This window comes from Dasypus novemcinctus, chromosome 5, assembly GCF_030445035.2.
Source record: "Dasypus novemcinctus isolate mDasNov1 chromosome 5, mDasNov1.1.hap2, whole genome shotgun sequence".
NCBI lineage: Eukaryota > Metazoa > Chordata > Mammalia > Cingulata > Dasypodidae > Dasypus > Dasypus novemcinctus.
The window spans coordinates 157,914,723-157,936,433 of NC_080677.1; the positions used below are offsets into that span (position 1 = coordinate 157,914,723).

Consider the following 21,711-nt stretch of genomic DNA (forward strand, 5'->3'; position numbering starts at 1 on the left):
ATACCAGCAGTCATTTAAAATGATATTTTAAAGGAATGTTTTCATGATGTTTTAGTATATATAATGTGCATTAAGAGAACAAATTGGGTGATAAAACCATTAGGATCCCATTTAAAACATGTAAATTTTTGCATTTAATGGCTGGGAAGGTTTAAACCATAATATTAAGAATGGTTATCTCTAAGTGGAATTATGAGTAGATTTTCACCCTCACTCTTGAGATGTGATGGTCACTCTTACGTGTTAATCTGGCTAGGCTATCTTGTATAAAGTTATTTAATCAAACACCAACCTAGGTGTTGCTGTGAAGGTATTTTGTAGATGTGGTTAACATCTACTATCATTCGATTTTAAATAAAGGAGATTACTCTTGATAATGTGGGTGGACCTCAACCAACCAGTTGAAGGCCTTAAGAGTAAAAACTGAGGTTTCCCAGAGAAGAAATTCTGCCTCAAGACATTAAACTCCCTGCCTGAGTTTCCAGTGTGTCAACTTGCCCTACATATTTGATTCAAGACCCCAGCATCAACTCTTGCCTGAGTATCCACCCTCCAGTCTGCACTACAGATTTCAGACTTTACCGACCTCACAACTGCATGAGCTAACTCCTCAAAACAAAATCACATATACACGTACAAATATACATATATATACATACATAATAACCTATTGGTTCTGTTTTCTCTGGAGAACCTTGAGTGACAGCAGATGTTGACCAGTATAGTTTGTCTTCTTTTTCTTTTATAATGCAAAACTTTTCCACAAGGGTTAGATTATCAGTTGTTTGCCTCTGTTTTCTTTGAATAATTTCCTATTCCACAGACCTGACCTTATGGAAGTCTTGTTCTGAAGTTCCTTTAAAATGCACACTCAACTGTACAGTCAGGACCTTGAGTCTGCTGGAGCTATCTCTTCTTTTCAATCCAGATTCTTGACCTTGAAATTATGCTGATCAAATTTCTTAACCCAGGTAGTGTCTGGCTTAGGCACTCTTGAGAAGGAAACCCTCTGGAGAAGTTAGGGGCTATTAATTGAGTTGGTTGAAATCTGACTCTTAATAAATTTTGATTCAACAGGGTAGACCTCAAAGTGGCTAATAATCCTATGTAACAATCCTACCTTATTACTTTGGGCTTCTACAGAAAATCTCTCATTATTCCAGAATAAGCTTAAATTTTGCTATCATTTTGGGTTACAGTCTTATAAATTTTTCAATTTTTGACACCTAATAGATTGTAAGGGGATATCTCTGGCACTTTCAATAACAGAAGACTCCATTATCAACATTTTGTCATATCACTTGTATGGAAAGTGTACTGATACAATGAGGCTACTTTATATGTAATCTAGAAAAAATAATTTTCAGTGTTTCTTCAACCACAAGAATGTCTTCCAGACCAGTCAGCATAAATGTTCTAATTCTCTTGGGAGTATACTGACAGAAGAATTGCATGCATCTAGATTTTTAAACTTAAACTACTTAGTAGGATCATCTACTTTACTGTTCTACCTTAATACTCATAATGCAACCTTCTGATCTTCATTCTACTTCAAGGACAGGAAAATCCTCTTCTGCTTGGTAAAAGATTTACATAGTTTTCAACATACATTAATAAATTGGCATCCTGGATTACACATCAAACTTCTTTAAATTTGGATTTTATTAAATCTTTGAAGAGCTGATTAACTTGGGTACATGGGGAAAAACTTAGTTTCTGAACTTCAATGTTAGGAGTACTACGTAATTCTGTGGGACCCTGTTTGAGCAGCCATTTCTACTTTCTCACTGGCATCTCTTTTCTTTTTCCAAATCCAGCAATGAGAAAATACATTCCTTTGGTAAAAATACTTGCATAGGACCTAATATTAATTCCTAATCAGGTATAAAATTTATAATATTAAAAAGAATTCAATCTCAAAATCTTAAATCAAGAGTTTGGACTACATGAGAAACTCAGACTTCTACATCAAATCATTACTCACATGTCTTGGAATTTTAAAAATATATTATAAAGTATAATTCTTAGAGAATTACAATCTTATTAAAATGTTACTACAAAATCTCTAATTTTATGACTTTAGCCTACTTCCTCTATAAAGTAATGAGGAATTATATTACTTATAGCAAGCAGTATCAATACAAATACAATAATTATTTAATATCAGTGAGACTTTTCATATTGTCTAGAATATTCTTATAAACTACTAATAAAGAAGTAGAATTTCCTTTTGCATATGACAGAAATCAAGAACTTGACTTACCGAATTTGAACCTGACAGGTTTTTCTGAAGCTGTTCAATTTTGCCCAGTTGCTTTTTGACTGTAACTTTTAACTTGGTGTTTTCAATTTCAAGCCTAAAATGTATATTTTAAAATAATCATTCTCACACATAGATTAAAAAAATACTACATAATTTCTGAACAAACACCTGAAGATATAATTACACAAATTCTTGAAAATTTGAATAGTAGATGGTTTGGTAATTGTGCCATATGTCTAGCTGTGATTTGTATAATAGGAATAAAAAGCAAAAATTATGTATTTCAAAACAGCTCAAAGTTGAAAAATTTCCCTGGTTTTACACAGTTGTGTTTATTATCATAGTGGATATAAATTCTCAAACAACTATGCTTATTGTTCTATACTCAAGTTATTTTCTGTGCTGCTTTAAATCATACTTTTGCATGTGATCTTGTGTCCTTTCAGCACATCGTACTGCTTCTGTATGTCGATCCTGTGCTTCCTGTAACTGAAACCAAAAAGAAGAAAATACTTGCTGAAAACCTAGCACAAATCCAACCACCACCTGTATTTGTAACTAACATTTTACTGGGCCACGGTCATGCCTGTTAATTTGTATATTAATTGTGGCTACTTTCATGCTTTCATGCTATGGCAGAGTTAAGCAGTTGAGACAAGAACCTTTTGGCCCACAAAGCCTAAAATATTTACTATCTGGCCCTTTACAGAAAAATTTACCAATTCCTGCTCTAGTACTAAAACACAATATTATTCTTGTTTTTAAGGTAGTTTTATCAGCTAAATACTCAAATTCACAGACCAATAGATTGGGGAAAGACAGAAGTTACATTATTAAGCATTTATGTTTTTGTATCTCATGCACCACTATATCAATTATAATTTTAAACACATAATCACAGCTATGCCAGTGATTATAAAAGTTAACATGCTACTTTAGGTGACAATCAAATATTTCACAGAATAGTCTGAGGGGCAGGAGTCAGACTGCCTGGGTCTAAACGGGACCCAGACTGCCTGAGTCTGAATCCCAGCTCCACCAGTTACTAGCTGTATGACCTTGAGAAAATTACTTGAACTCTCTCTGTTTTCTTCTGTAAAATGGAGATAATGATAGTAACTAAATCACTGGGATGTTGGGAAGATTAAATTAGGGAATATATGTAAAGTACTTAGAAGAGTCCCTGGCAGAGTGAGCTATTTATCAAATGTTTTCTGGTAGCATTGTTATTGTTAACGTACTTTGTGTTCTAATAAAATTTGGTATTTTAGGCTGTTGGTCTGTCAACAGAAGCCTCCTCCTATACATGTTACAATGAATCACTTTTCACACCATCAAAAGTAGCATCAAATGGGGAGCATCAGGTCCAGAAAAAGTCCCCAGTCCATCACAAAACTTTCACCAATCCCACTAGCCAACAGTACTTTCTTCCTCTTTCAATAATGAAATGAAAACTTATGTCCACACAAAAACTTGTACATGAATGTTCATAGTAGCACTATTCATAATAGCCAAAAGTGGAAACAATGCAAATGTCCATCAGATAAATGGATAAATAAAATGTGATATATCCATACAATGGAATATCATTTAGCAATAAAAAGGAATGAAATACTGTGACATCATGCTGCCACACAAATAAAACTTGAAAACATTATGCTAAGTGAAAGAAGCCAGACACAAAAGACCACATATTATATGATTACATTTATATGAAATGTCCAGAATAGGCAATTTATATAGACAGAAAATAGATTATAGAGTTTGCCTAGAACTGGGGGCAAAAAGGGGAGGAAGAAGGGAAGCGGGAAGTGACGTCTAAAAGATGTGGAGCAGAGAAAAGGTGGCATTGGAGTGGGAAAAGTGGACATGGTGGCTGATGGATATGGGGAGTGGCAGAAAGAGATGAGATGTGGGCCTGCCTTTGGGACTTGGAGTTGCCCTGGATGGTGCTTCAGGGGCAATCACCAGACATTGTAAATCCTCCCAGGGCCCACTGGATGGAATATGGGAGAGTATGGGCCATGATGTGGACCATTGACCATGAGGTGCAGAGATGCCCAGAGATGTACTTGCCAGGTGCAATGGATGTGTCACGATGAGGGGAGTGAGTGTTGCTGGGAGGGGAGTGGTGGGGTGGGGGTGGTGGGGCTGAATGGGACCTCATATATATATATATATATTTTTTTTAATGTAACATTTTTACAAAATCAATTTTAAAAAAATAGAAGGAAAGCTAAAAAATGTAACATGGGATGTACAGCATAGCAAAACCTCATGTGAAATATGAGTATAGGTAATATTGCAAAAAAAAAAAAAAAAAAAAAGAAAAGAAAATAGATCCATATGAGTTCCCTGCCTGTATCCTGATCATTAGCTACAAAGGTGTGCTCTGCTTTAATCCTAAACTTAGTTCATATGATTGTTGTCAGAATTTCCTCTATACCGGAAAACAAAGTTGTAGTTTTTCTTTCTTTTATGCCAACATATATTCGTGAGTTAGAGTAAAGATGAGAAACTTCCTGCCCTTCCAGGCTGTAGTAAAATTAGAGGTGGGTTATTTAGTCCCCATATATTTGAGGATTTCTGTTATTGATTTCTAATTAAATAGCATGTAGTCAGAGAGCATACTTTGTATAACTTGGTGATTGTGAATTTATTGAGACTTGTGTTATGGCCCGGAGTGTGCTGTATTTTGGTAAATGTTCCATCTTCATTTGAGGAGAATGTGTGTTCAGCCGTCGTGGGGTGAATTGTTCTATGGATGCTAATTAGGTCAAGTTGGTTACTACTGTTCATGTCTATTATATGCTTTATGATTTTCTGTGTTCTTGCATCAATTATTGAGAGAGGAGTGTTGCAATCTCCAACTGTAATTGTGAGTTTATTTTTTCCTTGTCATTTTTCACTTTCTGTTTCATGTACTTTGAAGTTCTTTTGTTGGGTGCATAAATGTTTAGGATTGATAAATTTACCAATTTTTAATTATAATATGGACTTCTTTTTTGCTCTTAAATATATCTTGTCTGATAATAATGTAAAAAAAAAAAAGATGTGGAGTTTCTTCTTGAGATGAAAATGTTCTAAAATTGATTATACTGATAATAGCAGAACTCTCTAAACAAAAGCCATTGAATTCTACCCTTTAAATGGGTGAACTGTATGAATTTTGTGAATTATAGGTCAATAAAGTTTAAAAATTCAATCATAGGATATACATAATTTTCTTAATTCTATATTTTGAGTAAGTATATATTATACATGATCTGAAATTTTCTATAATTTTACAATATATCTAAAATGAAAGGAAAATTACAAAAATGTCTAATTTTTCAATTGGTCTGTAAAACAACTTAAAATTTGCATTTTTCAGAACAGTTTAATGGCCTTTCTGTGGCAACTTATGCTGAAATCCATTAAAGAAACATACATAGGCTGTGTATCTTCTTGACTATTCCATTTAAGTACTTTTTCTGACTTAATCTGAATTGCCTCACTGTAGCAAAAGAGACTTCATTAAAAATACTGTCTAGTAGGAAAAAAGTCTTTCAACTTCCGTGAGAAAACTGCATAATTCTTACCTTTCCCAAGAATAAATATTATACTGTATAATACCAATAGCAGAATGAAAGTCAAAATTGCAGAAATAAGCGCTTTAAAAAGATAATAAAATTTTAATAAAATTAATTATAATGAAAATACAAAAGAAAAATGTCCACTAAAATTAGTATCCTAAAATAAAATACATTATTTAAAGAGCTATAGATTAACTACTGAACGTTAAATTTCATACATACTTGACATCTGATTTGACCTAATTTCTTCTTTAAATCCTGTGTTTCATCTTCTAAATTAATGCGATAACGGGATGTAACCTCCAGCGAAGCCTCTGACATAGATTGTTTTTTTAGGGTATCAGCCAGTTCTTGTTGAAGTTGTCTTACAACTACCTGATAAAACATTTCTGTTACTGATTTTAGAAATCAGTTTATTAATAAATTGTGTTCATAAAACCTAATTCTAAGATACATACTTTGAAAAATATATTTGAAAAATATCACCACATACATCAATTCACCTTCTTTTCTTCCTCTTATGTATACATTTCTGTTTATCGCTGAATTCATTTAAAGACAGGGAAAGTGTTATCCCCCTGCCTAATCAGTATTACATTTATTAGACAATAGGTTCAGCTCCATTATCCACCTTCTTTCTCCCCGCAACACAATGAGCTTGCAAAGTTTAACAACAAACCTATTGCTTAAAAAAAAAAAAGGGTATGTGGGTGAGAGTGGAGGTGGTAAGTTCTACACTTTTTCCCTCTTTTTTATTAGAGGTTCCTCACATACTCAATCCTTCCAAGATTCCTATCTCAGAATAAGAGCAAAAGTCTTTACAAGAGCCTTCCAGGCCCTTTTCGGTAACCCCACCTCCACCTCCCTCCCTGACCTCAGCTATTGAGATTCTCCCCAAACCACTGCACACCTGCTACGCTGGACTCCACACATCCAACAGGGAGATTCCAGTGCTAACATAACAAACCACAGCAGTTACACTTATCTCTGTATAGGCAAGCTATGTCCAAATGATGGTAATTGAGCCTTGAAATAAGAAGTAATTATAAGCAAATCATTTGTTAAAAATGTTCAAAGTAAATTACAAGTAGCAATGGAAACAATGAATCAAATACATTTTGCTAAAATTTACCACATTTGTCTCAGATTATGACTTAATGAAAAGCTGGTGCCTTTAATGAGTTGAGCAGTCATAATAATACATAAATTGGGACTGAAAGGTGTACAGATTTAATTCAAATGGACATGAGAAAAATAAATTACATAGATTAAAAATGTATAAAAAGCTACTGAAGGAAAATTATTACAAGATACAGCATCTACACTTCATTTCATCTGGGACTTGACTGCCAACAAAGGTAACCCATTTAATCTTAACTTTAAAAAACTCAATTTAGGTATGAACATTTCCTTTTATCTGTTTCATCATGTTCTTATATGGTCTTACAAAGTGGTGACAAAGATTGAAATTATTATTTCAGCAGCGTTAATTATTTATCTATTAACAATGCATAACTTAACCTCCTAAAATTTCATAGGCACCTTTCAGGTCTGATTTTTATTTGATAGATAAAAAGTATGCTTCTATTCTGACACAGAAAATACAAATATAGTCTATTTTCATTTTCAGCTAGGCTTAACATTTAGTCATAACCAAATATTACTCTGTATTTTCTCTCAGGAAGTTAAAGGTTTATATTTCTTGATACTTACTTCTCTTTCTGCTTTCTCATTTTCATACTGATACAGTCGGTCCTTTAAATGATTACATTCATTGATTAACTCCTTATTTCTCTCTTCCAGCAGAAGACTTTGTTTTTCACTTTCGGCTTTAAGATTTTTTATTATATCCTGAAATTGGTCTTGAATATTAATTACTGTCTTTTCTTTATTGTCAGCTTTGTTGTGAGCATCATCCAGTTGTTGCCGAAGTAACATATTTTCACTCTGTAGTTGGGATAACCTTTCCTCTAAGGATTCCTGTTTTCCAATGTATTTATTCACTTTACCTTGTTCATTTTGATACATGTGTTCGATTTCCTTCATTTGACACTGTGTGTGGCTTAGGTCTCTTTGTACACGTTCTAAAGTCAAAATCTTTTCTCTCAGAGCATCTCTTGTGTGATGGAGCTCAATTTCAAGGTTATTGAATTTACTTTCAGTTTTAGAAAGTTGTTGAGAAAGAATCTCATTGTTATCTTTGAGGTTAGATACATCAAAATTCATTTTGTCCTGTATACGAAACCACTCATCTCTTGCTCTCTGGAAAGCAAGGTCTAAGTCTCTTTTTGATGTCTGACATTGATCATGATCATTGATTGCAGCAGCCAGCCTGGAACGGTATGATTCAACTTCTGTTTCCAGTCTTTCCTTGTTTTGTTTTTCACTTTCTAATTTAGAGTTTAGCACTGCATTCTCTGATGTCAGAACATTCACCTGTCCACTATATTGAAATACTGTTTTTGTTAATGTTTCCTCATTCAGTTTTAATGTTCTTTGAAGATCAACATTTTTTTCTTTTACAATCTCAAAGTCCTCAGAATATTTCTTTTCTTTTTCCAGGTTGTGATTTTTTATTGTGTCTATTTCCAGTTTTAACATGGCAATTTCATCCTGCAACATGTGATTTTTATGCAAAAGATCTTTTCCTTTTTCATGACTATCAGAAACCTAAGTAAAACAAAGCAATCTTTTAGTTACCACTCACTAAAATGACATATCATGATTTCCTCTGAAAATAAAAAATAACTTATAGATTTATATAATAAATGAGCCTCCCACAAGTAGATATCCAACTGGAAAAAAAATAAAGTTGGATCCAAACCTCACATCTTAGCATAAATTCCTAATAATACAAAAATTTAATAGAAAAAAAATGAACCCAAGAATGTGAAAAAGAAACCATAAGAGAATTTTTTTTAAGAATCTCAGAATTGGAAATGTCTTTCTCTGAATTATAACAAACCCAGAAGGAGCAAAATAAAGCTTAAAAAATTAGACTACATTTTTAAAATTGAGTTAAAAAATTGGGTTTACTTTATTAATGACATAAAGTTAGAAATATATAATTCTTACCACAGATTAATTTACCTGATTCAAATTCTTCTTTAGCTCTGCATATATATGGACAGACTAAAAATATTAAAAATAATCCCCTCTCAAACATACATGCAATCATTACAGTATAAATTTCATACTTTTTGGATTTAATCTAGGGTGTGATTTTACCTTTGGTGTGGTGGTTTTATTTATTAACCTCTACTTCCTGGCCTATTTAGAACATTAAAATTCTTTGGGGTCAGATTATAACAAACTCTTATGCAAATATGATTCTCTACTTGGGTAACAGGATGCAACAGATAGTTTAGAAAGATGCCAGAACTCCCAGATAAATGTAGCATTATAAATACTACTAGGCAAGGAAAAAAGCACAAGTTAAAGTAATATTTATACAGGCAGCTCTTGATTATTTCCACATCTTGTTTGCAGAATTCTGTTGGCATGTTTTGGCTTTTCACATGAGGAAAACAAAAAATCAACTGTTTTCTTTTCTACCTCGTCCTCCAGAGAAGGTATAAACCAAAATTACGGAGGTCATTTATATTTTTGGCTTTTCAGTTATTGAGATGGTAAAGTGTTTCTTCCCATTGAGAAGGAGGGAAGGGGAGAGTAACCCTGTAGGAGTTTTCACTGATTTTTTTTAGTGCTGTGAATTCCAGGAATATCAGCATGTCTCACATCCAAACATAAGTACAAAAGCACATCGCAAAATTAGTTTTAGAATTAGTCACCATCTTTTTTTTTTTAAGATTTATTTATTTATTTCTCTCCCCTCCCCCCCCACCCCGTTTGTCTGTTCTCTGTGTCTATTTGCTGCGTCTTGTTTCTTTGTCTGCTACTGTTGCTGTCAGCGGCACGGGAACCTGTGTTTCTTTTTGTTGTGTCATCCGGTGTCAGCTCTCTGTGTGGGCTGTGCCATTCCTGGGCAGGCTGCACCCTCCCTCACGCTGGTCGGCTCTCCTTCTGGGGTGCACTCCTTGCGCCTGGGGCTCCCCTACGGGGGACACCCCTGCGTGGCACGGCACTCCTTGCGCACATCAGCACTGCGCATGGGCCAGCTCCACACGGGTCAAGGAGGCCCGGGGTTTGGACCGCAGACCTCCCATGTGGTAAACGGTCGCCCTAACCACTGGGCCAAGTCTGTTTCCCCTAGTCTCCATCTTAAAATTGTATATGCCATTGCTCCCTTTCATTATAAGGGTAATTGTGAGTTGGCTTATTGGAAAAGGGCCGTGTTTCAGTTAGTGCTATTTCTTTCTTTCCTCTGTTAATATTGAAGCAGTCCTCTCTTAATAGTCTGAATTTGCCTGAAAGCAAAGCATCTCTAGAGGTTTTTAAATTGAGCTATATCATTATTGTGTTTGTATACTTTTTAAAGCTGCTCATACCTTGCAATATTCACTTCCTGTGCTACTTTTTAAGCCTGTCTATTTTAAAGCTTTAAGCACAATGTTGACTCTCCTGTAATTTCCTAAAATCATATTCTGTTTTCCTATAGACAGCTCAACTTACCCTTGTGTATAATACTTAAGGAAAACATTACCTTATAAAATAAATGTGACTTTTTTTTTCTTTTGTAAAAAAAATAAAAAAATAAAATACATTTCACATATCCTAAAATTTTAAGTATTTCCACCTGAATATCACCCAAATAATACCACATTCTTCCTAATCTAAATTAATTCCTAATGGGCTTACAATTTGATATCTAATCTACACAACTATACTACATTAAGAACCTTAGCGTTGCATATATTTGGACAGATTAAATTTCTTAAAGTTTTCTAAGTTCCTTTTTTTCTGAGAATATTCTATAGATATTCTATGTTTCTAATATTTTTATAGTCAACTGTAATAATTACACAGTTATTGATAACTGATAAAACTAGGCATTGTACTAAGCACTTATTTATACACCAAGTAACTCATTTAATTATCACATTTCTATAAAATATAGAGGTTCAAAAACAGGAAAGCGGATTTGGCCCAACGGATAGGGCGTCCGCCTACCAATAAGAGGTCCAAGGTTCAAACCCAGGGCCTCCTGACCCATGTGATGAGCTGACCCACGTGCAGTGCTAATGCACACAAGGAGTGCCGTGCCATGCAGGGGTGTCCCCCAAGTAGGGGAGCCCCATGCACAAGGAGTGCGCCCTGCAAGGAGAGCTACCCAGCATGAAAAAAAGCGCAGCCTGCCCAGGAATGGTGCCACACACACACATGGAGAGCTGACGCAGCAAGATGATGCAACAAAAAGAGACACAGATTCCGGGTGTCACTGATAAGAATATAAGCAGACACAGAACACACAGGAAATGGACACAGAGAGCAGACAACTGGGGGTGGGGATGGGGATGGAGGTAGGGATGGGGGTGGGGGTTGGGGTGGGGGGCGGGGAAGGGGAGAGAAATAAATAAAAATAAATCTTAAAAATATATATATATATATATATGCAAGTTGGAGAAATCCCCTGTCTTTTATGTTCTTCAACTACACCATGGCTACTTTTCTAGCATAAATATAAAAAAACAAAAGAAACCTCATATTTTAAAAGACCAAGGGAAAATAAACATTATAGTGCTCTTCTTAGAAAATCATAAGATTATTTGCTACTCAGAAAATTTTCATTTTCATAATGTTTGAAACAGTAATAAATGGGAAATGGGAAAATATACTGAACTATTTCACTAAAAATAAAATATCTGTCAATATTCACTAAAGGGAAGCAGATGTGGCTCAAGCAGCTGGGCACCTACCTACCACATGGGAGGTCCCAGGCTCAGTTCCCAGTGCCTCCTATAAAAATAAAACAAGAAGACGAGCAAACAATGAACAGACACAGAGAGCAGACAGTGCAAACAACGAGGAGGGAGGACATAAATTAAATAAATCTTAAAAAAAAATGATTAAGTAGTTTTTATGGCATTTCATTGTTTTCAAAAAAGAGCTCCTAGTTCTGAAATAGGACTTCACTTGGAGCAAATTGTTATTTTTCTCAAGAGTGAAGGGAACGATAATCAAAATATGGCCTCTGGCTATACTTCTCCTCACCTTATCTATGGGTAGCAGTGATAAACAAATCTCTCCATTACTATATCAAGGTAGTGAAATCACTGCCAAAAATAACAACATTTGCTATTAGTAGCAACAGTTCAGTGATCCTAGAAGATCATCCATTTCTATGGAAAATATTACATGCTCTGCTTTGGATAAGGCTATTGTGAATGGCACCAGTTGACTGTTGCAGCAAAACGATTTGAATTGGGAAATGGATGTGGCTCAACCAGTTAGATGCCTGCCTACCACTATAGGAGGTCCTAGATTCAGGTTCTGGTGCCTCCTAAAGAAGACGAGCAGATGCCGTACCCACCACAACAAGCAGATGCCACAAGCCAGCAAACTTTGCAGGCCAAAGGGAGCAGACGTGGCTCAGGCCATTGGGCACTTGCCTCCCATGTGGGAGGTCCCAGGTTCGATTTTGAGTGCTTCCTGGAGAAAGCAAGCAAATAATGAGCAGGCAGATGAGAGAACCATCTAGGGGAGGGAGGAGATAAATAAAATTTTTTTTAAAAGTATTTGAATTAAGAATATTACTTGGGAAGCCAATGTGGCTCAAGCATTTGGGTGCCTGCCTATACCATATGGGAGGTCCCAGGTTCAGTTCTCGGTGCCTCCTAAAGAAGACGACCAAGACAGTGAGCTGACTCAATGGGTTGGTGCGGTGAGCTGATGCAACAAGATGACGCAATGAGGAAACACAAAGAGAGAAACAACAAACGAGCAGCAGAGGTGACTCAAGGGATTGGGCGTGGTCCTGGGTTCAGTTCCCAGTGCGTCCTAAAAAGAAGACAAGCAGACACACAGAGGACACAACAAACAGACAGAGAGCAGACAGCAAGTGCAAACAACAAGGTGGTGGTGGGGAATAAAATAAAATAAATAAATAAAATAAAATAAAATAAAAATAATGTTACTTTACACAATGGGCCAAAATTGCCTGTCCCAATTCCAATATGCACACATATGGTTTAAAAGTCTCCTATATTTTCCATGATACACATATATTTGAAAATGACTAAATACAATACCACAGAATTCTGACTCACTTTCTTTTCAGCCATTTCGATCTCCTTCTGTTTGCAGAGGTGATTGGTCAGAATTCCATCTTGTAATAGTCTGGCATTCTGTTCTCGAGAAAGTTGCCTCTGGGTGTCATTTCGCTCTTCTACAACCTAAGACATATTTTGTCATTTTTTTTTTGTCTCACATCATTAAAAAACAAAAGCCTAAAAGCTTAATTAAGAGCAAAACTTAAAAAAAAAAAAGTCTATTAAAATAAAGTCGCAGGAAGTAGACCTGGCCCAATGGATAGGGCATCTGCCTACCACATGGGAGGTCCGAGGTTCCAACCCCGGTCCTTCTTGACCCGTGTGGAGCTGGCCCATGCACAGTGCTGATGCGCGCAAGGAGTGCCCTGCCATGCAGGGGTGTCCCCCGCATAGGGGAGCCCCACGCATAAGGAGTGCACCCTGTAAGGAGAGCTGCCCAGCGTGAGAGAAAGTGCAGCCTGCCCAAGAATGGCGCCGCTCACATGGAGAGCTGACACAACAAGATGACGCAACAAAAAGAAACAGATTCCTGGTGCCACTGATAAGGATTGAAGCGATCACAGAAGAATATACAGTAAATTGACACAGAGAGCAGACAACTATGGGGGGGGGAGAAAAATAAATTTAAAAAAATAGTCTCCTATTAAGACTATTTATACCATCTGAATTATTCAAATTTTAACTGTATAAATGACAACTAAATTTGTCACAGAGCAACAGCCCTTAAATACAAAAAAACACAGTATTGTGAAAGAAAATTCCTTACTAAACATTTAACTAGTCATGATCCTGTCATAGCTATTTAACCTATATTTTAACATTAAAAATTAAAAATGCCAAAATTAACACGTTAAGTTAATGATTAAACCTAATTTACCTTCCATTCCATTATTCAGAAAACATATAGTGAACTCGTATTATATGCCAACAATTGCAGTAAAATAATTTTAAATAATGATTTTAACTATGAATGTTATAGCTCATATTTAGGAGATAACATTTTGGGGTTTACTTTAAATCTAAATAAAATTAATTAAATCAAAGGGATATCATAAATAATATTAATGAAATAAAATTAGAAATATGTAATTCTTACCACAGATTAATTTACCTGATTCAAATTATTTCTTACAGTCCTCAATTCCATATCTAGCGTTCGAAGAGTGAGTTCCAGTTGTTGTTTCATTTCAACTTCTTTACTATATTGCTCTTCTTTTCTTCTTAATTGTTCTCTAATTTTTTCATACAACATATCAGCATTTCTTCTTTTCTCTTCTTCTTGTTTTAAGGTAAATCTGCAAATAAATATGCTTAATTTAAAATTCACTCTGTTTACTTGAAGTTTAGCAATAAAAGGATATCCAGCTAATTGGTAGATTTTTGTTAGTAATAACACTGGTAAATATTGTGGGAAATGAATTTTGATATCATGCAGTAAAGTTAGGGGAAAATTACCCTTATTTCCAAATAGCAATAATTACTCCTCCATTAGGACAAATAATTTAAAGTAATTAAAAAGAGAAGATGGTGTTTACATTTATAAATTAACTAGAAATAAAATTTTAAGGAGCTCATAAATATGACCTACCTCTAAATATGAATATACTCTAAATATAAATATACCTCTAAATATTAATATACTCCAAAACTGATTTACAGTATAAGAAAGCACTTTCATATGTCTTTTCCATAACCTGTTGATTACTATAATCCAACATGAGACAAGATGGCCTAATATCTGTTGCTCCAAACTTCCTATATTTTTTCTTTTGTAATACTTTCAACATACCCTATCTTGTTATCATCTACTTCATAAATCATTTAAAAATCCTTTTTGGAACAAGACAGGATCCATGTTAATTAATTAAATGATAATCACTTTCCATTTTGCTTTTCATTCCATGCATATGGAAAACTACACAACTTTTTAAAAATGATTCTGGGCATCATACTCTGTTGGTGGAAGTGTAAATTAACATAAAATGTCTCAAGAACAATTTAGTGATATGGATCAAAGTCCTTTTTTAAAAGTTCTTATGCTTTAACAAAGTAATTCTGTATTGAAGAATTTATTCAAAGTAAATAGGAATGTATATTTAGTTATTAGTATAAGTATTCATGTTAAAAACTTGCTGTATTATTTGCAAGAAATTTATACTCTGCAGGACTAAGAATTTCCCTTCCCTATAAAATTACAGAAGCAATTTAAAAATTCTCTCAAGTATCTGTAATATAAAATGAATTAGTTCAGAAGACCCAAGATAGCATAGTAGGGAGAGGCAGAACACACTCACTCATTCTCCAGAAGTGGCAAGAAGACAGGCAGACTTGCCAGGTACACAAGAAGCAGTGGGAATGCAGAACAAGTGGCAGAGGAGCAGGTCATCAGCAAGGAAGGGCCTTGCTGGGTGCAGAGGGTAGCAGCATGAGTGGCCTGTAAAGGAGGCCTCACTAGTACACGCAGGTTCAAAGAGTAAACTCAGCAAGACAGAGATGCCTAGGCATTGGCAAAAAATTGCAAACCATACTAAGAAATAGTAAGATATTACCCAAAGGAACAAATTAAAAAGCTGGAGGAGACACAGAATTTGGAACAATGAATCAAAAAGGTCCACATAAATTTCCTAAATCAAGTTGAGATAAAAGAAGAGATAAGGGATATTAAGAAAATTCTGGGTGAGCATAAAGAATAAAGTATAAACATACATTAAACATGTAAAAAGTTCTTCTGAAAACGAGGGACACGAAAAAAGAAATTTAAAATACACTAAAGGGAAACGGACTTTGGCCCAGTGGTTAGGGCGTCCGTCTACCACATGGGAGGTTCGCGGTTCAAGCCCCGGGCCTCCTTGACCCGTGTGGAGCTGGCCCATGCGCAGTGCTGATGCGCGCAAGGAGTGCTGTGCTACACAGGGGTGTCCCCCGCGTAGGGGAGCCCCACGCGCAAGGAGTGTACCCATAAGGAGAGCCGCTCAGCGCGAAGGAGGGAGCGCCTTCCGAGGAAGGGCGCTGCCCACACTTCCCGTGCCGCTGATGACAACAGAAGCGGACAAAGAAACAAGACGCAGCAAAAAGACACAGAAAACAGACAACCGGGGGAGGGGAGGGGAATTAAATAAATAAAAATAAATCTTAAAGAAAAAAAAAACACTAAAATCACACAACAGCAGATTTTGACAGAGGAAATAATTAGCAAATTAGAAGACAGAACATCCAAAATTACACAGATATAAAAATAGAAAGACAGCGGCGGACTTGGCCCAGTGGTTAGGGCGTCTGTCTACCACATGGGAGGTCCGTGGTTCAAACCCCGGGCCTCCTTGACCTGTGTGGAGCTGGCCCATGCACAGTGCTGATGCACGCAAGGAGTACCATGCAACGAAGGGGTGTCCCCCGCATAGGGGAGCCCCATGCGCAAGGAGTGCGCCCCGTAAGGAGAGCTGCCCAGTGAGAAAGGAAGTGCAGCCTGCCCAGGAATGGTGCTGCACACACGGAGAGCTGACACAACAAGATGACGCAACAAAAAGAAACACAGATTCCCTTGCCGCTGACAACAACAGAAGCAGACGAAGAAGATGCAGCAAATAGACACAGAGAACAGACAACCAGGGTGAGGGGAGGGGAAGGGGAGAGAAATAAATAAATAAATCTTAAAAAAAAAAAAAAAAAGAACAGAAGGAGAAAAAAATGGAAAAAAATGAGCAAAATTTTAAGAACAGCATAAAACACATAAATGTACACATTAGGTGTATCCCAAAGGGAGAAGAGAAGGGAAAGGGGACAGAAGGAATGTTTGAGGAAATAATGGCCCCAAATTTCTCAACTCTCATGAGAAACATGAATGTACATGTCCAGGAAATGCAGCGTACTCCAAAAAGAATAATCCTAACAGAACTGCTCTAAGACACAAACTAATCAGACTGTCAAATACCAAAAATAAAGAAAGAACCCTGAAAGCAGCAAGAGAAGAGATCCATAACATACGAAGGGTATTCGAGAAGATTAACTGCTGATTTCTCATCTGAAACCATGGAGGAAGAGGAGTGCTATGATATATTTAAGGTACTAAAACAGAAAAACTGCCAGCCAAGAATTCTTTATCCAGCAAAACTGTCCTCCAAATATGAGGGAGAGATTAAAATATTTGCAGATAAACAGAACTTGAGAGAACTCATCAAAAAGAGTCTGGCCCTACAAGAAATACTAGGGAGTTCTGCAGGTTGAATGGAAAAGATTGGAAGAGATCTGTAGGATAGTGTAGAAAGGAAGATTAGTAAGGGTAACTAAAAGGATAAAAAGAGAAACACTAAAAAGATATAACATATAAGAGCCTAAAGATAAAATGGTTGAAGTACTGCCTTTACAGTAATTATACTGAATGTTAAGGGATTAAACACCCCAATTAAGAGACACAGATTGGCAGAATGGATTAAAAAAATATAATCAATTTATATGCTATCTACAGAGTGTCACCTTAGACACAAGGACACAAATATTTTGCAAGTGAAAGGTTGGAAACTGATTTTCCATGCAAACAGTAATCAAAAAAAGATGGGGGTAGCTATACTAATATCAGACAAAATAGACTTTAAATACAAAAATGTTATGAGACAAAGAAGCACACTATATGTTAATAAAAGGGGCAATCTATCAAGATGAAAGAAAAATCATAAATATTTATGTACCTATTCAAGGTGCCCCAAAACATATGAGGCAAGCACTGGCAAAACTGAAGGGAGAGTGGCCTCCACAGTAATAGTGGGTGACTTCAATAAACCACTCTCAGCAACAGACAGAACATCTAGACAGAGGATCAATAAAGAAACAGAGATATTGAATAATGCAATAAACAAACTAGTCCTAACATATATACAGAACATTGTACCCCCAAACATCAGGATATACATTCTTCTCTAATGCTCATAGATCATTCTTCAGGATAGACCACATGTTAGGTCACAGAACAAGTCTCAAGGAATTTGGAAAGAATGAAATTGTACAAAGCACTTTCTATGACCACAATGGTATAAAAACAGAAATCAACAATGGGTGGAGAACTTGAAAATTCACTAACATATGAAAGTTAAACAACACACTATTAAACAGTCAGTGAGTCAAAGAAGAAATTGCAAGAAAAATCAGTAAATATCTCAATGCAAATGAAAATGAGAGCACAACATATCAAAATTTACGGGATGCACTGAAAGCAGTGCTGAGAGGGAAATTGATAGCCCTAAATGCCTACATTAAAAGAGAAAAAAGAACTAAAATGAAAGACCTAACGACACACCTGAAGGAACTAGAAAAAGAACAGAAAAGTAATCCCAAAACTATCAAAAGGAAAGAAATAACAAAGGTTAGAGCAGAAATAAATGAAATTGAAAATTTAAAAAAATAAAATTAACAAAACCAAAAACTGTTTTTTTGAGAAGATTAATAAGATTGATAAACCCTCAGCTAGACTAACAAAGAGAAAAAGAGAGGGAAGCAGATGTGGCTCAACCAGTTGGGCACCAAACTACCACATGGGAGGTCCCAGGTCCACATCCCAGTGCCTTCTAAAAAAGACGAGCAGATGCCACATCCATCTCAACAAGCTAAACGCTGCACCCACAGCAATGAGCTAGATGCCACACCCTCCGCAAAGAGCAGACTCCTAAACAAGTGGATGCCACAAGCCAACAGACACTGCAGCCTGTGGGGAGCAGATGTGGCTCAGGCCATTGAGCACTTACCTCCCATGTGGGAGATCCCAGGTTCAATTTCCGGTGCCTCCTGGAGAAGGTGAGCAAACAATGAGAAGACAGACAAAAGAACTGTCTGAGGAAGAGGGGAGGGGAGGTGTGATAAGAAAAAAATAAAGAGAAAAAGAGAGAAAATGTAAATAAAATCAGTTACTAAAGAGGCAACATCACCACTGACCCCAGAGATATACAAAGGATCATAAGAAAATACTATAAATAACTGTATGCCAACAAATTACAACTATATGACAACTTAGATGAAATAGGCAAATTCCTGAAAACACATGAACAACCTATACTGACTAAAGAAGAAATATAAGACCTCAACAAGTAATGAGATTGAATCAGTCATGAAAAACCTCCCAATAAAGAAAAGCCCAGTACCAGATAGCTTCCTAGGTGAATTCTACCTATCATTCCAAAAAAGAGCTAATACCAAACCTGCTCATATTCTTCTAAAAAATTGAAGAGGAGGGAAAATTACCTAATTCATTCTATGAAGCCAACATCACCCTAATACAAAAGCCAGATAAAAATGTTTCAAGAAAAGAAAATTACAGACCAATCTCTCTAATGAATTTAGATGCAAAACTCAATAAAATACAGCAAATTGAATCCAAGAACACATTAAATGAATTCCACTCATGATCAAGTGGGCTTTATCCCAAGTATGCAAAGATGGTTCAACACAAGAAACTCAATAATGTAATGTTCCACATTAACAAATCAAAGGAGTAAAATCACATGATCACCTCTATTGATGCAAGAAAGGCATTCAATAAAATTCAGCATCCTTTCTTGATAAAAAGTTTTCAGAAGACCCCCCCCCATAGGTTTCCCAATTTTATTTCCCAAAAACAAACAAACAAACAAAAAACACTTCGAAAGATAGGAATAAAAGGAAACTTCCTCAACATGATATAGGGTATATATGAAAAACCCACAACATCATACTCAATGGTGAAAAACTACAAGCTTTCCCTCTAAGATCTGAAACAAGACAAGGATGACCCCTGTCACCACTCTTATTCAACACTGTGTTAGAAGATCTTGCAAGAGTATTCAGGCAAGATACAGAAATAAAAGACATCCAAATTGGAAAGGAAGAAGTAACACTTCCACTATTTGCAGATGACATGTTCCTACATACAGAAAACCCTGAAAAATCCACAACAAAGCTACTGAAGCTAATAAATGAGTTCAAGAAAATGGCAGGATATAAGGTTAACATGCAAAAATCAGTAGTATTTTTATGTAACAGTAATGTGCAATCTGGGAAGGAAATCAAGAAAAAACAACCCATTTACAATAGCAACTAAAAGAATCAAATATCTAGGAATAAATTTAACTAAGGATATTTAAAAAATTGTATACCAGAATCCATACAACATTTTATTTAAAAGAAATTAAAGACCTAAATAAATGGAAGGACATTCTGTGTACATGAACTAGAAGACTAAACATCATAAAGATGTCAATTCTACCCAAATTGATTTACAGTTTTAATGCAATCCCAATAAAAATTTCGGGAACACAGAGAATGGGTGTAGCTCAGTAGCTGAACACCTGCTTCCCAAGTACAAAGTTCCAGGTTCAATCCATGGTACATCCAAAAAAAACAAAATTCCAAAAACCTTTTGCAGAAATGGAAAAAACAGTTATTTGGAAGGGGAAATTGCCCCAAACTGCCAAAAAAAAAACATCTTGCAAAAGAGGAACAAAGTTGGAGGAATTATACTACCTGATTTTGAAGTATATTACAAAGACACAGTGACCAAAATTGCATGGGTTGGTACAAGGATGGACATACTGACCAACGGAACTTAACTGAGAGCTCAGAAATAGACCAGCACATCTACAGACAACTGATATTTGATAAGGCTGCCAAGTCTACTCAACTGAGACAGAATAGTGTCTTCAACAAATGGTGCTGGGAGAACTGGATATCCATATCCAAAATATTCAAAGACGATCCCTATCTTACACCCTATACAAAAATTAACTCAAGAAGGATCAAAGATCTAAATATAAGAGGCAGGACCATAAAATTCCTAGATGAAAATGTAGGGAAGCATCTTCAAGATCTTTTGGTTGGCAATGGTTTCGTAAACTTTACACCAAAAGATGAGTAATGAAAGAAAAAATAGATAAATAGGACCTCCTCAAAATTAAAAACTTAAAAAAAAAATTTTTAAACTTCTGTGCTTCAAAGGAGTTTGTCAAGAAAGTGAAAAGGCAGCCTACTCAATGGAAGAAAATATTTGGAAACTACATATCTGATAAGGGTCTAATATCCAGCATATATAAAGAAATCTTACAACTCAACAATAAAAATCAAACAACCCAATTTAAAAAAAGGGCAAAAAGTTGAACAGATATTCTTCCAAAGAGGAAAAAGAAATGGCTAAAAAGTACATAAAAAGATATTCAATATCACTAGTTATGAGGGAAATGCAAATTAAAACTACAATGAGGTATCATTTCAAACCTACTAGATTAATTACTATTAAAAGAAAAAAGAAAGTTATAAGTGCTGGAGAGGACGTGGAGAACTAGGAACACTCATTCACTGCTGATGGGAATGTAGAATGGTACACAGCTGCTATGGAGGATAGTTTGGCGGTTCCTCAGGAAGCTAAGTATAAAATTGCCATATGAGGGAAGCAGATTTGGCTCAGAAGATAGAGCATCTGCCTGCCACATGGGAGGTCCATGGTTCAAACCCAGGGCCTCCTGACCCATGTGGTGAGCTGGCCCATGCACAGCACTGATGCGCGCAAGGAGTGCTGTGTCATGCAGGGGTGTCCCCCGCAGAGGGGAGTCCCATGCGCAAGAAGCGTGCCCCGTAAGGAGAGCCGCCCTGCACGGAAAAAGTGCAGCCTGCCCAGGAGTGGCGCGGCACACCACAGAGAGCTGACACAGCAAGATGGCGCAACAAAAAGCAACAGAGATTCCCAGTG

At 36.0% G+C, this 21,711-nt stretch overlaps 1 protein-coding gene across 5 annotated transcripts in view; it reads right to left on the reverse strand.

Annotated features, from left to right (window-relative positions):
- ANKRD26 (ankyrin repeat domain containing 26) overlaps positions 1-21,711 on the reverse strand; it is a 125,382-nt gene that overhangs the window by 18,252 nt on the left and 85,419 nt on the right. For all 5 annotated transcript variants that reach the window (XM_058297776.2, XM_004470751.4, XM_071215475.1 and 2 more), the window contains 6 exons: positions 14,119-14,302; positions 13,005-13,130; positions 7,552-8,508; positions 6,061-6,213; positions 2,682-2,752; positions 2,264-2,357 (listed from right to left, as the gene is read on the reverse strand). In XM_058297776.2, coding sequence (XP_058153759.1) covers positions 2,264-2,357; positions 2,682-2,752; positions 6,061-6,213; positions 7,552-8,508; positions 13,005-13,130; positions 14,119-14,302 — 1,585 coding nt within the window. The remainder of the gene's footprint in view (positions 1-2,263; positions 2,358-2,681; positions 2,753-6,060; positions 6,214-7,551; positions 8,509-13,004; positions 13,131-14,118; positions 14,303-21,711) is intronic.